The sequence below is a fragment of the Leptodactylus fuscus genome, chromosome 4, assembly GCF_031893055.1.
Source record: "Leptodactylus fuscus isolate aLepFus1 chromosome 4, aLepFus1.hap2, whole genome shotgun sequence".
NCBI lineage: Eukaryota > Metazoa > Chordata > Amphibia > Anura > Leptodactylidae > Leptodactylus > Leptodactylus fuscus.
Window position 1 is genome coordinate 121,266,759 of NC_134268.1, and position 15,755 is coordinate 121,282,513.

Consider the following 15,755-nt stretch of genomic DNA (forward strand, 5'->3'; position numbering starts at 1 on the left):
TTTGCAGAAGCAGGGGTCATGTAGAGTGCAATATTCACTTATTCTTACTAGATTTTGATGTTGGCAGTCACCAAGCACCTTTATTTTTATTTATTATTTTTATCAAAAGCAGCTTAAGATGCTGAGTTTTGCCTATTACATGCTTTCATGTTCTAATGTTATGATGTTATAATATATATAGCCAGCTATTCCTCTGTATACACCATGCAAAGTGCACACACAATGTAATACAGCTGAAGAAAGTTCTGAGGAACCAAATGTCCAATTACTGTATCTACAGCCATACAATACAACTGAGTTCTGCTGTTAACCTAGGCCTGGATCAATATAAAACTACCAGATGGAATAAAATCATTTAAGACATCTGCATATTGAGAGTGTTGTGGACTGGTAACATTTGTCCATGCAGATACTCAGTAATATAAGTCCTAATGTGACTCCAGATGAATTTGACTATTGTGTCTAGCATTTAGTTACATTATAAAAAGAGAAATTGAATTTAACAGAAATGGACAGGAATTTTCAGAATTGAACGGTATTGTTATATCCCTTGGCATATCAAAGGAGCACAGTCTATAGTATACCTGAGGATATGGCTTTCAGCTTACTCATAAAAATGCCTATAAATGCATACACACGTGTACAAATGCTCTAGCAGTACATGCCATAAACTAAATATGCCTCGTATGCAACAAATTCCAGTTTTTACAGCAGATAGCCTGCAAGCAAGCTTAAATTGAGTCCAACAGAAAGGAAACAACTTTCCTTGCATGTCTGCTCAAATATGACTGCACAAGATATTCAACCAGGCAGCAGACTGAAACCTTCCAAATGGAAGAATTAAGTGTTGCATCCTTCAGGACATTCTATATTCCACTCAGGGTTATAGTGGTTTTATCCTTCAAATGGACAAAAAACTTGCTTAATGTGCTAGAGGCTGTATTTGTTAAACCGCTTTGGATACATACAAAGTGAAAGTCTAAAAGCATGATTTGATAGTATCCATTAAATTGCTTTAAAAGAGCAATGTCCGGGATCAATGAAACATAGTTAGAAACATTTTATATGGTGTTAAACCCAGGAAACAACAATAGGCGTAGAATTTAGTATTTACTAAGGGGTATTTAGTCTAAGGTCTCCTGCACACAATGCATAGAAGCATGCAAACTGCTTTACAATTCTACAGTACACATTCACCATGGACAGGCTAGGCTGTTCCTATTCAAGTAATAGAGCTGCAGTTCCCTAGCACCACCACTATGTAGTGGACGGGGCTTCTACACCATTCCTATTACTCAAATCTGTCTCCCAAGATGTAAACAGGGAGACAGTGCCTCTGTTATGCTGCCCTCTATTGGGAAGCACCCTGTGTTAGGAGTATTTAGGTTCTTTAATTTCTATTTTTCTTACCTGGGGAGTTTTTGGCTGCGCAGTGTCTGGGGTGGCATCCTGGCGCTGCGGGGTTGTCCTGTCGTGAGTATTGGTGCACACCTTCTGACTTGCATGCGCGCACTGCTGGTAGGCAGCTTTATCTCCTGGTTGATTAGTCTGTCCTCCCATTTGCACCTGGGAGGAGTGGTCTCTACTCTGTATTTAAACCCATGCCTCCCATGGTTCTGTGCTGAGTGTCGCTTTTACAGAGCTAGGCCTTAGCAGGAGGAGTAGGTGGTTATCTGGGATAGAGGAAGTTCCGTGGTTGGTTTTTGGGAGGTTTGGGTGAACGAGTTGGTTTGTGTGTTTTCCCTTCTGTGTTCACCAATCCTCCCTCTGTGTATAATTGACTGTGTGAGTGAATTGCCTTATCCTTTGATTTCTACTCAGTTTCCCTGTGTTTGTTTCCTAGTGTATGGTTCCTTCCCATATTGGTTTGGGGGAATCCTTTCCCACATTTTTCCTGTGTGCTGCTTGTGTTGTTAGTCAGCGCACACCCTTGTCAGTCCCTGTCAGTAGCAGCTTCACTTGTTCGTTAGGGGTGACCCCCTTTAGTCTCCAGTCCCTAGAGGTCTTATAGGGCATTCCTTCTCCCACTTCCCTCTAGGCCTACGGAATCAGTGAGAGAGGAGCTGTCGGGGTCAGGCTTAGCCTGAGTACAGCCGACCCACACCCGTGAGGCAGGGACCGGGATAGCTAGTGGGAGCAGTGCAGGGCGAGATTCCCTACTGCTATCCCTTAGCCCCGTTGCAGCTACCTGGACTGACATAACACCCTGAACATCATGCCCGACTTTCCCAGAAGTCTTTCTGCATAATGCGGGGTTATAACCAAATCAATTTCTCAGCTACGGACGGCACCGTTTCTGTCTCTTTGGACTTCATCAGCGCAGCCTAGAGAGAACTGATTTGGTAGAAGTGAGAGGCTGAGAGACCAGATTATGGGGATAATGTCACTCCTTAGGACAGAGGCCACAACCAAATAAGCTCCGGATACTCAGATCAAGTCACTGACTGGTATATTAAAGCTGCAAACTAGAGGGTTAACAAACATAGTATTATATACCGAAAGGCTCAAAAGGAAGAGCCTGAAGCTTCTCAAGGACAAGATTAAGATCCCACAGTTCCAAGGGAGGACGGTAAGAGGAGCACAGTGTGCCACTCCTTGCAGGAAGGTCTTTTCCCGAGATGGGAAGGCCAGTGTCTTCTGAAAATAGATAGGGCAGAAACATGCCCCTTAAAGGAAGAAAAACCAAGTCTGTGGTCAGACTGGAGTAGAGAAAAGCCAGGATTCTGGGAAGAGAAAAGAAGAGCAGGAGGAAGGGATGACGCTCACACATTTGTACACAGGCACGTGCAGGGATAGATCTTCGTAGACTGGGATTTTAGAGCCTTGAGAATAGTCCGGATAACAGGCTACCAAAAACTGCAACACCTCAGGACTTTGGCTTGAACAGCCACGCCGTAAATGCAGGTAAAGTTGGGGAGCAGCAGTCCTTGAGGTCGACTTGCAAAGGAAAAGACCAAAGAGCGTCTGCCAGGTGGAACATGAGACCTGTGTACCAGGCCGGCGGGGCTAATCTGGAGCCACTAGGATGGCTAGAATCCCCTCAGCCTTGAGTTCCAGAGAACCAGAGAGAGAGAACAGGAAGAAGAGGAAATAGATACAGAAGGCTGAAGTTCAACCAGGGAATCACATTGGCGATGTCCTGAGGTCCTTTGACCTGGCCATGTAGGGGAGAAGCTTGAGGATCAGACAGGAGACGAAGAGGTCGACAACCGGCGTGCCCCACCAGGAGCATAACTTGGGTTAATCAGGCAAAGTCGCCTACATCCCAGGCAAGGGATGCCACCCAATCCAGGGGAGGTTCTGCTGGAGAGGGCCAAGAGGATCTTGAGCTGGCTTAAAGGGGTATTCCTATGTAAATAATCATATCTATATTTGTAGATAATTCAAAGTTAAACATTTTTGCAAATAGAAGTAATTAAAAATTCTGCAAAGTTTTAAAGATTTTCTCTAACTTTCTTAGTGGTGACAGTCTTTTAGCTTGATCGGTTGCCAATGGATACGACCACTAATGCAGAAACTTTCTATGGTCTGGGACTTGTGAGGAACCCAGCCATGATTTTCTTATTGTAGCTGGGTTATCAGGCAGGGACACTACATGTATGAGAAGATATCACGGCCACAATAAAGAAATTTTCTGACCTTAGAAAGTTCCTGCATTCATGGTCGTATCCACTGGCAACTGATCAAGACAACAGACTGTGACCACAAGATATTTAGAGAAAATCTTTAAAACTCTACAAAATATTTAATTACTTATATTTGCAAAAATGTTTAACTTTTAATTATCTACAAATTTAAAAATAACTATGTACATGGGAATACCCCTTTAAGCGGAAGGCAGAAAGAGCAGATGGACTCAGGCTGACTGCATGGTAACCTTTAAGTACAGAAGGCGCATATGGAATACACAGCAGCACTGGGAGCTTCCCAGGGGAGAGTTGGTTTGTCACGTAGGACATGGCAGCAGGGGCCCTAAGGATAAATCAGGGAAGATAGGGGGCTGCACAGAGAGGTGCCCAGGTGCTGAGACCAGCAAGGATCTGAAGAAAAAAAAAAGATCCTGAGAAACTGCAGGAATTCCTGCAAGGACCTGAGGCAGGAGAAAAGATGGGAACTCCTCTGAGCCAGTAGGTGTCCTAGAAGCCTAGGAGGCACAAAGAGGAGACAGGCCTAGTTGCAGCCGAGTCCTGGTCAGGCCTGGACCTAAAGTAGAAGCGGCAGCCGATGTACCCTCACTGTGGAAATCGGGCTGGAAGTTCTGAAAGGCCCGATGAAGGCCTAAAAAGGTGTGGGGGGCAAGGAAAGGGGGTCCCCGCACAATGGGGGAGCTTGGCAGGAGCAGCAAAAAAGGCCCAGGAGCACCAAAAGAAATGGGGGTCATCTAAATTGTCTACAGGAAGGACCCCAGAAAGAAAGACACCAGGGAAAGTAAGCCTAGAATCTCAGGGGGCCCTTCAGGTGGGGAATTAGGGGGTTTTGGGTGCAGGGACCATGAGTTCTTGTGTAATCACCTCATCCACCATCTTCCGGCGCAAAAGGGTGACCAGAATGGTTTACCTCACACATGGCAGTAGGGTCACCGGCATTCCAGTGGCCAATGTGGCAAGTGGGGACTGGGTGACCAGCGACGTGCTCCTTCCCAAATTGCTGCACCCACAGTGGGGTACAACTACAGTGGTGTATATGATAAAGACCCCCTGCAGCTGAAACAAACTTCAGTCAGGTCATGCGAGCCTCCTATGGACACTAGATAAAAATTGGTTAAGACAGAATCTGTGGATAGGGTATAGAATGCCCTAGATGTGGAGCCGACATCCTTTGCTTTTCCTAGTGTCAGCCTCCTAGTGGCCAGGTCTATACCCATGGTGCTGGGTCCCTCAATGAATTAAGTGAGAAATCTGTTTTTACATAATTCGCGCTAGAAATTTGCCTGGCATTATGCATAATGGAGCTAATTATAATAAAATGGTTTCTTTTATGTAGAGGTTAACCTATGTTCTGCAACTTTTCAAATGTTTATTTCTCTTTGTTCTACAGAAGGTTTCAAATAATAATCCTAAAACTGGTTGTTAACAGTATCAGGGTATGTTGTCCATGTTTACAGACACCCGCAAGAGTTATAGACAGATCAGAGATGTGATCTATTTATTTACCTAGGTAATTCTGCATTTGCAATTTGTTAAGCAATTCCTTAGCCTATGTTCACATCACATGGAGGCCAGATGAATTCTACTTTGATCATAGTTCCAATAAGCAGTTAAAATATATGCCTCAGCTTAGGATATACATGCACTTCACCGCTTCAAATACCTTTTGAATATCTTTCATAGTTTAAAAGTTATATAATTTCTTCCTGTCTGTAGGCAACTATTAAGTGGCTAACAAAAGGCATTATATTCATTCAAGGGCTGGATTTACACCAACACAGTTAAAAACTTCTGTTTTACACATTGGCCATTAGGAACAGAAAAATATAAGGGAAAACTGCTTTACATTTTGACCGGACTCATTTTTGTATACAAGGCCCATTGAGCTGCACCAAGACCTGCATTTAAAGGGATCCTATCATTAAAACACAATTTTTTGTGACTAACACATAGGAATAGCCTTAAGAAAGGCTATTCTTCTCCTACCTTTAAATGTCTTCTCCATGCTGTTGTTCGGTAGAAATCCTGGTTTTTATCGGTATGCAAATGAGTTCTCTCTCAGCACTGGGGGCGGGCCCCAACGCTCAAACAGCACTGGGGGCGTCCAAAACACTGCAAGAGAACTCTCCAGCGCCGCCTCCATCTTCTTCAGGAACGGACTCTTCACACATCTTCTTCCAGCGCAGGGGGTCAAACTTCTAGGCCTCGGGCAGAGCCGACAGCGAATGCCCACGGCCACAAGAAAATGGCCGCTTACTTACTGTCATTTGCATACCGACGAAAATCAGGATTTCTAACGAACGGTGGAGTGAAAAAAGTATTTAGTCAGTCACCAATAGTGCAAGTTCCACCACTTAAAAAGATGAGAGGCGTCTGTAATTTACATCATAGGTAGACCTCAACTATGAGAGACAAAATGAGAAAACAAATCCAGAAAATCACATTGTCTGATTTTGTAAGAATTTATTTGCAAATTATGGTGGAAAATAAGTATTTGGTCAGTAACAAAATTTCATCTCAATACTTTGTTATATATCCTTTGTTGGCAATGACAGAGGTCAAACGTTTTCTGTAAGTCTTCACAAGGTTGGCACACACTGCTGTTGGTATGTTGGCCCATTCCTCCATGCAGATCTCCTCTAGAGCAGTGATGTTTTGGGGCTGTCGCTTGGCAACACGGACTTTCAACTCCCTCCAAAGGTTTTCTATAGGGTTGAGATCTGGAGACTGGCTAGGCCACTCCAGGACCTTGAAATGCTTCTTACAAAGCCACTCCTTCGTTGCCCTGGTGGTGTGCTTTGGATCATTGTCATGTTGAAAGACCCAGCCACGTTTCATCTTCAATGCACTTGCTGATGGAAGGAGGTTTGCACTCAAAAACTCACGATACATGGCCCCATTCATTCTTTCATGTACCCGGATCAGTCGTCCTGGCCCCTTTGCAGAGAAACAGCCCCAAAGCATGATGTTTCCACCCCCATGCTTTACAGTAGGTATGGTGTTTGATGGATGCAACTCAGTATTCTTTTTCCTCCAAACACAAAAAGTTGTGTTTCTACCAAACAGTTCCAGTTTGGTTTCATCAGACCATAGGACATTCTCCCAATACTCTTCTGGATCATCCAAATGCTCTCTAGCAAACTTCAGACGGGCCCGGACATGTACTGGCTTAAGCAGTGGGACACGTCTGGCACTGCAGGATCTGAGTCCCTGGCGGCGTAGTGTGTTACTGATGGTAGGCTTTGTTACATTGGTCCCAGCTCTCTGCAGTTCATTCACTAGGTCCCCCCGCGTGGTTCTGGGATTTTTGCTCACCGTTCTTGTGATCATTTTGACCCCACGGGGTGAGATTTTGCGTGGAGCCCCAGATTGAGGGAGATTATCAGTGGGCTTGAATGTCTTCCATTTTCTAATTATTGCTCCCACAGTTGATTTCTTCAATCCAAGCTGGTTGCCTATTGCAGATTCAGTCTTCCCAGCCTGGTGCAGGGCTACAATTTTGTTTCTGGTGTCCTTTGACAGCTCTTTGGTCTTCACCAGAGTGGAGTTTGAAGTCTGACTGTTTGAGGGTGTGCACAGGTGTCTTTTTATACTGATACCAAGTTTAAACAGGTGCCATTACTACAGGTAATGAGTGGAGGAAAGAGGAGACTCTTAAAGAAGAAGTTACAGGTCTGTGAGAGCCAGAAATCTTGATTGTTTGTAGGTGACCAAATACTTATTTTCCACCATAATTTGCAAATAAATTCTTACAAAATCAGACTGTGATTTTCTGGATTTGTTTTCTCATTTTGTGTCTCATAGTTGAGGTCTACCTATGATGTTAATTACAGACGCCTCTCATCTTTTTAAGTGGTGGAACTTGCACTATTGGTGACTGACTAAATACTTTTTTGCCCCACTGTAGTAGAAGAATAGCCTTTCTTAAGGCTATTCCTACATGTTAGTCAGAAAAAAATTGCGTTTTAATGATAGGATCCCTTCAAAAATCAGGAGAACAGATAAACTGAAGTCCATTTTTTAACTCAATAAAATGTCCTCATATTTTATCATGTACCAGGTATCAGAAAATAAAATTTAGTATATAACTATGCCATATTACAATGTGAAATGATTTGTAGAAATTAATGTTAGGTCTTGGAAATATCAATACCGTTTTCTACATCAGTGCAGACTTTACAACAAGACAATTAATAATATTATTTATTTATTTATATAGCACCATTAATTCCATGGTGCTTTACATTTGGGGGTTAACATACAGTACACAAAGTATACAAACAGATATAATATTAACAATGACCGACTGGCACAGTGGGATAGAGTGCCCTGCCCGCGAGGATTTACATTCTGAGAGGGAAGAGGGCTAGAGACAGAAGGTGAGTGGGAGATAGTTCAGGTGGTGGTGTGGCGACAGTATTGTTATTGGGGGTTGTAGGCCTTCCTGAATAGGTGAGTCTTCAGGACCTTCTTGAAGCCTGTGATTGTGGGGGTCAGTTTTATGTGTCTTGGTAAGGAGTTCCAGAGTATGGGGGATGCACAGGAGAAATCTTGGAGATTGTTGCGTGAAGAACAGGTGAGGGTAGAGCGGAGGTCTTTGGAGGATCTAAGGTTACATGTCGACAGGTAGCGGGAGATTAGGTTGGAGATATATGGAGGGGACAAGATGTGGATGGCTTTGTATGTTAACGTTAGTAGCTTGAACTCAATTCACTGGGCAATGGGTAGCCAGGGGAGGGACTGGCAGAGGGGAGCAGCCGATGAAGAACAGGGGGCGAAGTGAATTAAAGGGGTATTCCCATGACGCTTGTTCACTAACCTGCAGGCTGTTGTGCTCTCTTCACTTCCTGCTTCTCTCGGCACATAGGTGGGCGGGGTTTTACTTGCACGGGATTGGTTGTAAATGAATTACCACAGTGTGAAGCTGATGTAGCAGAGCTGGATTTGAGTCAGTTTGCATTACATACAGAGGTAAAGGACTCCCTATCTCAGCCCTTATCAGCCAAATTCAATTAAACCGACTGATAAGAGCTCAGAAATCCCGGAGCTCTCACCTCCCCTATCTGTGTCATTTAAGTAGCGGAGCTTCTCAAACAGCTCAGAGCTGCTCCCAGTCCCTTCCTTCCCCACTGAGAGCAGGCAGCTGCATCACTTGACATTTGAGCAGATAATCCCAAGCGCCAAAGAAACGGAACGTAAACAATGAAGTGAATAAATTAAGATAGCGGCCAACCAAAGCAGTTTTGATAAAGCAATGCATTTAGGAAAAGTCTTAAATCCACATAAACTAGCAGTATAAATAGGATCCTTGTGATGGGACAACCCCTTTAAGCGAGCAGCAGTTTAGGGTGGACTGGAGAGGGGCGACAGTGTTTGCTGGGAGTTCATGGAGAAGGGTGTTGCAGTAATCTAAATGGGAGATTATGAGGGCATGGACTAAAGTCTTAGTAGTTTCTGGGGTGAGAAAGGAGCGGATTCGATGGATGTTCTTGAGTTGGAGGCGACAAGAAGTGTTCAGGGTTTGAACATACGACTTGAAGGATAGGTCGGAGTCCAGGGTTATCTCAAGGCATCGGACCTGTGGGACAGGGGTAAATGTGGTTCCATTAAATTTGATAGATGGGTGAGGTAGAGGGACCGTATGGGGTGGGGCGAAGAAGCTGAACTCCGTTTTCTCATGTTGAGTTTGAGAAAGTGGGAGGAGAGAAAAGGATAAACAATCTAGAAATCTGGCCAACAGAGAGGTAAGGTCTGGTCCAGAGAGGTATATTTGGGTGTCATCGGCATATCACCGGTATTGAAAACCATGAAATTCTATGAGTAAGCCTAGGCCGAGGGTGTAAATGGAGAACAGGAGGGGTTTCTAGGACGGACCCTTGGGGGACACCTACGGAGAGAGGGCGTGGTGAGGAGGTGGTATGCGAGTGGGAGATGCTGAATGTGCGGTCAGTGAGGTATGAGGAGATCCAGGAAAGGGCCAGGTCTGAGATACCAAGGGATGAGAGAGTTTCTAACAAGAGGGAGTGGTTGACTGTGTCAAAGGCAGAGGAGAGGTCAAGGAGGAGGAGGATAGAGTAATGGCGCTTGGCTTTGGTGGTTAGAAGGTCATTAGTGACTTTGGTTAGGGCGGTTTCTGTGGAGTGATGGGGTCTGAAGCCTGAATGAAGTCTTTCAAAGAGCAAGTTGGATGAGAGATAGGAGGATAGTTCTCAGTAGACGTGTTGCTCAAGCAGTTTTAAGACGTACGGGAGCAGTGAGATGGGACGATAGCATGGGTCGAGGGATGGTTTCTTAAGTATAGGAGTGACAGTGGCATGTTTGAAGGTGGAAGGGAAGGATCCATTGGTTAGAGATAGGTTGAAGAGATGGGTTAGGGCTGGGGTGATGACTTTAGTGAGTTTGGGGATGAAATGTGACTGGATCGGTTCGAGCGTGCAGGAGGTGAAGTGGAAGAGTTTTTAGTCAGTGATGGTGGAGAAGCAGGTTAAGGATGAGGAGCACCGAGCAGTTGGGTAGAGTGGTTGCTGGGGGTGTAGGGTGAGACTGTCTCTGATGGTGTCAATTTTACTTTTGAAATAAGAGGCAAAGTTGTCAGCTGAGATAAGTGACGTCAGAGGGGGCACAGGAGGACGGAGAAGGGAGTTGAAGAGAATTGCATTGTACTGGATTCCACAAAAGTGGAAAACTCATCAAAAGTAATACATTTAATCCAGAGTCCTTAAAATTAAAAGGAAACCAGGTATTATTTTTATAACATCATTAGCATTCATCTTATTTCCTTGTCCCTACTGAGAGAACATATGCTCAGTAAGACACTCTGAAGTAACAAAAATCAAAAACAGTTTGATGCAAAGCAAATGTTGTTACAAAGATACAATCATAAATATAAAACATATACTATACAGACCTGTTCTAGCCATACTCCAGTCTCCTCATCCGGTTCCCATAGAATCATGGTTTTATCCATTGATGCAGATAAGATGCTCATAGGCTGTACAATGCTGCCATCTGTGGGACAAATTGCAATATTTTTGAGCAGCTGAAAACTTCCCTAGCATATAGTGACAAAAAAAACAAAACAACACAAAAACACAACACTGATATATATATTTTTTGGTCATAACTAAAAGACCATAGGGAACGTTCACACTACCTGCATGCAGGGTTCTTCTGTCCGCTTGAGAAGTTGGACATCTTCACTTGCGGACAGGAAAGGACGGGCATGGAGTGCAAAAGAACGCACCCGATGCCCATTAAAGTGAATGACAGGTGTCACGGACACAGCTAGTGTCCGCTCCTAGTGTCCGTGACAGATTTTGACCAGACACTAGGAGTGGACACTACATGTCGGACACCGACAGTAGTGTGAACGCTCCCATACTGAGAAAGATCATTGGAAAAACTTAGAAATCTTGTATAATTAGTGAAGTCCACTGCAGCATAGATGAAGACATCTAGAGTGGATGATGTCAAGAAGTGACTTCATGGATTATACAAGTTTACCTTTCAGGTTCGGTGAGCCTGATCTCTGCCTTTACCTTGCTTTTTTGTTATAAATCTAGTGACTGTACAAATTTTAAATAACATTCACAAATCATCTCCTTTAGATTTCATTTGTTGGTAGTGCATTATTTTATTGAGGATAAAGTTTTATTTTTTGAATCCAGCAAAATGATTATTTACTGTGCAGTACTTCAGCTACAAATCTGATAAAGAATAATTTCTGCAGCTCATGAAATTCCAGCTTATGTTAAAATATATACAATCCTAGGCATTTAACTGGCATAATCAAAACACACTTTACAATCACGTTATGACATTTCTAGACCAAAAAAAAAAAAAAAAGGCTTTTTGTATGCATCATAAAATCCTTTTCTTGTTTTATTCATTGGGGGACATGGCATCATAGGTATTGGCCTGGCCATTAGGAAGCTGACACTAGGAATAACAAAAGATGTTCGGCTTCCCTCTGGGCTATATCCTCCCTCACCACAGACACTATGCTATCCAGTTTATACAACAGCAATAGGAGAAAGACACAAACAGGGGGGGGGGGGGAGAAAGAACACAGAAGCAATAACCATCACCTTCATGTCCTGAACTTAAAAAAAAACAAAAAAAAAAAAACAGCCCGATGCATTAACAACAAGAAACAAGGGTTGGATCTGTGTACCTCAACGAATACAACGAGAAAAGGATTTTACAGTGAGTACAAAAATCCATTTTTCTTGATTATTTCATTGGTGGACACACCATTATGAAATGTCCTAAAGCAGTCCCGGGGGTGGGAATTACACAGCTATGTGAGCATCCTAGTGCACAGCTGCTTGCAGAACCTTACGACCCAAACTGGCATTGGCAGAGGCCACAGAATGGATCTAGTAGAACTTGATAAAAGTGTAGACAGAGGTGGCAACCTTGCAGACCTAAACAGCGGAAATCTAATGCTGAACAGCCCAGGAAGCTCCAACCGCTCTCGTGGTCACACAGAGAGGAAGCGGATGATCCTTAAACCAACAGGCCTCCAGATAGACCAAATCCACCTAGAGACGAAAGCCTTGGAAGCAGCCAGGCCTTTAACCTTTAAGAAAGCCCTCAAGGATAACAATGTGTCCAAATGGCGAAAGCGGTCAGTGAGGGACAAATAGACCTGGATCACTCAGACCACAACCAGGCAGTGAAGAGAGTGCTCACATCTGTGCTTAGGGCAGAAATACAGTAAGGAAAGTTTAAACCGCTTTAGACAGGAAAGACTGGAGGACAAAGTACAATCTTGTCCCTGTGGAAAACAAGAAAGAAAGGCTTCTGGGACAGGGCAGCAAGTTTGGAGACCACGCGGATGGAAGTAACGGCCACCAGGAAGGCAACTTTCCAGGACAAAAGATGAAAAAAGACCTTGTGCGAAAGCTCAAAAATAAGGGAAAGCCTGAAATGTGTCAAGGATGAGATTAAAGTCCCATGGTTCCACAGGAGGAGCACAGCGTGCCATTCCCTGCAGGAAATCTTTACCTGAGACACTAATGTCAGGGTCTTCTGAAAAAGAATGGACAGGGCAGAAACCTGCCCCTTGAGAAAAGAGGAGACCTTGGTCCAAACCGGACTGGAGAAAAGAAATAGAATTTGAATAGAAATAGACTAGAAACAGAAAGGGGGGGGGGGGGGGGGAGAGTGGATGGAAATCATTACTCAAACACCACCGCACGTCAGCCCCCCATGTATTATGATAGATCCTTGCAGAATGGGGTTTTCGGGCCTTGAGCATGGTGTGGATAACAGGTTCTGAAAAACCCACAACACCGCAGGACCTCAACTTCAACAGCCCCGCTGTTAAATACTGATGAGGCAAGGTGAGGTGGAACAGCGGTCCATGAGCCACCAGCATGGCTGTAACCCCCTCAGTCTTGAGTTTCTTGAGAACCTGAGTGAGAAGAGGAGGGAACAGGTACGACACCTGGGCATACCCCACCGGGAGCACAACTGGAGAAGAATTCTGCTGGTGAAGCAACCATTCACCCGGATCGAGCTTTTCTCAGTTTAGGTAGCCTGCTGCCCAATTGTCCACGTCTTGGAGTGTGAACTGCCAACAGGGATGGGACATTACACTCTGCCCAAAGGAGAGTGGGAGGCTTCTGGCATGGCTGCAAGGCTCCTGGTGCCCCTATAAGAATTCAAGTAGGCGACTAAGGTAGAGTTGTCAGTCTGGACTCTGATCGGACGCTGTTGGAGGAGAGAGGTCCAATAAGACAGGGCAAAAAAGGTGGCCCTCAGTTTCAGTAGGTTGATCTGGAGGGAAATGTTGGCTTTGTAGCACTGACCTTTGGATGGTCAAGGCACTGATGACTGCTCTCCAGCCTGAAAAGGCTGGCATCGATGGAGACCACATGGCAATGGAGAAGGAAGAAAAGACTTCCCCTGAGAAATTTCCAGGGAGGAGAGCCACCAAAGAAAGTCTCTGCAAACCCAAGGAGGCAAGAGAATCAGATGGACAAAACTGGACGGAGACTTGTCCCAGCAGACCCGAATCGCCGATTAATGAACATGCAAGTGGGACTGAGCAAAATGGATGGCCTCGAAGGTCGAGACCATCATGCCCAGGAACCGTATGCAGAACCACAGAGCACAGAGAGTTCCTCCGAAACCGGGACACAACAGACTGAAGAGCCAAGAACTTGGACTCCGGGATGAGAATCTTGCCATGGTATGTCGAGGATCATGCGCAGAAATTCCATGCTCTGAGAAAGCACGAGATAGGACTTTTCCTCAGTGATGTGCCAGCCGAAGAGGCTGAACCCACCATGAAACAAACGCTGATGGCACAGTGCGATAGGAATGAGGAGGTAGGCATCGCGAATGTTGATGGACGACAGGAATTCCCCAGGCTCCAGAGATGCTACCACGTACTGCAAGGACTCCATGTGAAACATGCAGACACAGGGATGAACCTGATGAGCCCCTGCAGAGGCCAGGATGGGGCAAAGCGAGCCGTCCTTATTGAGAATGATAAACAAGATTTATTGAAAACCCTGGAAATGCTCTGAAGTGGGAACGGACACGATGACTCTCTGCCACTGGAGAGTGGAGATAGCATGAAGAAAAGTGACCGCTTAAGTAGGGGGAAGAAGGCAAAGTGGACAGAAAGAAAAAAATCTTCCGCTTGGAAGAGAGGAGAATTCAATGTAGTAATTGGTTGAGGACCCAGGTGTCATCAACACTGGCAAGTCAGATATACCGGAGGGAAAACAGTTGTCCCCTCACCTGAGGGGGAAGACCTTCATGCAGAGAAGCGCATGGAAGAGGAAGACTTTGAGGACTTGGTTGCAGAACTGCCATGCAGATCTTAGCTTAAAAGATGGCTTCTTGGAGCGCAAGTAAAAAGGATAGCTGTCTTCTGGAACGAAAGGTGGAGCCACGAAAGTTGAAAACACAGAGCAGCTGGAGGAGATAGGTTGTCGATTAGGATGCCTCTGTGGGAGGAGTGAGCTTTTTCCTCCATGTGGCTTTAGAGATCAGCTTCTCTAGGCTCATGCCAAAAAGCCAGCCCTGAGAGAAGGGAAGGGCCACAACCGCCTTCTTGGAGGCAGATTCAGTGTTCCACAAACGCCTCTTAACCGTGTGGTGGATTACCACTGCATTAGTGGTTGTCTTGGCACAACAGTGAGCTGCTTCTGGGAGCTTCATTGGATAGATACGTCTGGAGCTGTTTGGCCCGGGAAATGCAGGCCTTGCTGACCCAAGAAGTAGCAAAGAAAGGCCACAGGGAGGAGCTAGCTGCAACCAAGGCTGCCTTGGCAAGAGAGTGAACCCTATTGTCCAAAGGATCACTGAGAGAAGAGGAGTCCGCTAAAGGCAGAATAGTTGCCTTGGAGAGCCTAGCAATTGCAGTCTGCCGCATGAGGCACCATCCATTTAGAGACACACTGGTCTGGGAAGGGAAGACAGGGAACAGTCTGGGTGAAGCCAATGTTCCTTTAAGATACGGTCAAATGCCCATGGTTGAGGAAGACCAGAGGAGGGCAGCAACTGTGGAGGAAGGAGATGTCCTCTTAAGAAGCAGGATTCAGGTTCCTCTGAGATCTCGGAATCTCTGACCACAAAGATGACATCCCGCATAGTAGCAGCTATAGAAGTGCCTGAATGGTGCTCCGAGTTGGAGACAGAGGCGTCCCCAAGAGAAACAAATTAAGCAGGGGGAGACAGGGATCTACCTTTCAGAGTGGAGCAGTGAGCTGAGGCCCATTACAGGGAATGCCCAGAGGAAGAGGAGAGAAAGACCATGACCTGTCAGAAACTTTCCTGGTCCTTTTGCACAGACAGTTCCTGGAGATGGAAAGATGAGGGTGCCCAGGGAGGGACCCAGAATCCACTGACTGAGCAGCAATCTGAGTGGCAAAGTTTCCATCACAAACTGGTTAAGTCTGGCAAGGTCGCCTATGGCCCGCGTAAGGGAGACAGCTCAATTCATGGAGGGATGCGTTGTAGAGGGCCAGAAGGTTCCTGAACTGGCTTAGGAGGAAGGCAGAGAGAGCAGATAGGCTCAGGCTGTCCACATGATAACTTTTTGTTACAGCCATCGCATGAATAAAACTTACCTTGGCTCTGGAGGGTGCC

General features: G+C 45.2%; 1 protein-coding gene across 1 annotated transcript in view; it reads right to left on the bottom strand.

The window, feature by feature from the left end:
• Positions 1-15,755, bottom strand: part of ELP2 (elongator acetyltransferase complex subunit 2) — a 116,299-nt gene that overhangs the window by 66,017 nt on the left and 34,527 nt on the right. The window contains exon 10 of the mRNA XM_075271001.1: positions 10,555-10,655. Within this exon, the coding sequence (XP_075127102.1) occupies positions 10,555-10,655 (101 nt within the window). The remainder of the gene's footprint in view (positions 1-10,554; positions 10,656-15,755) is intronic.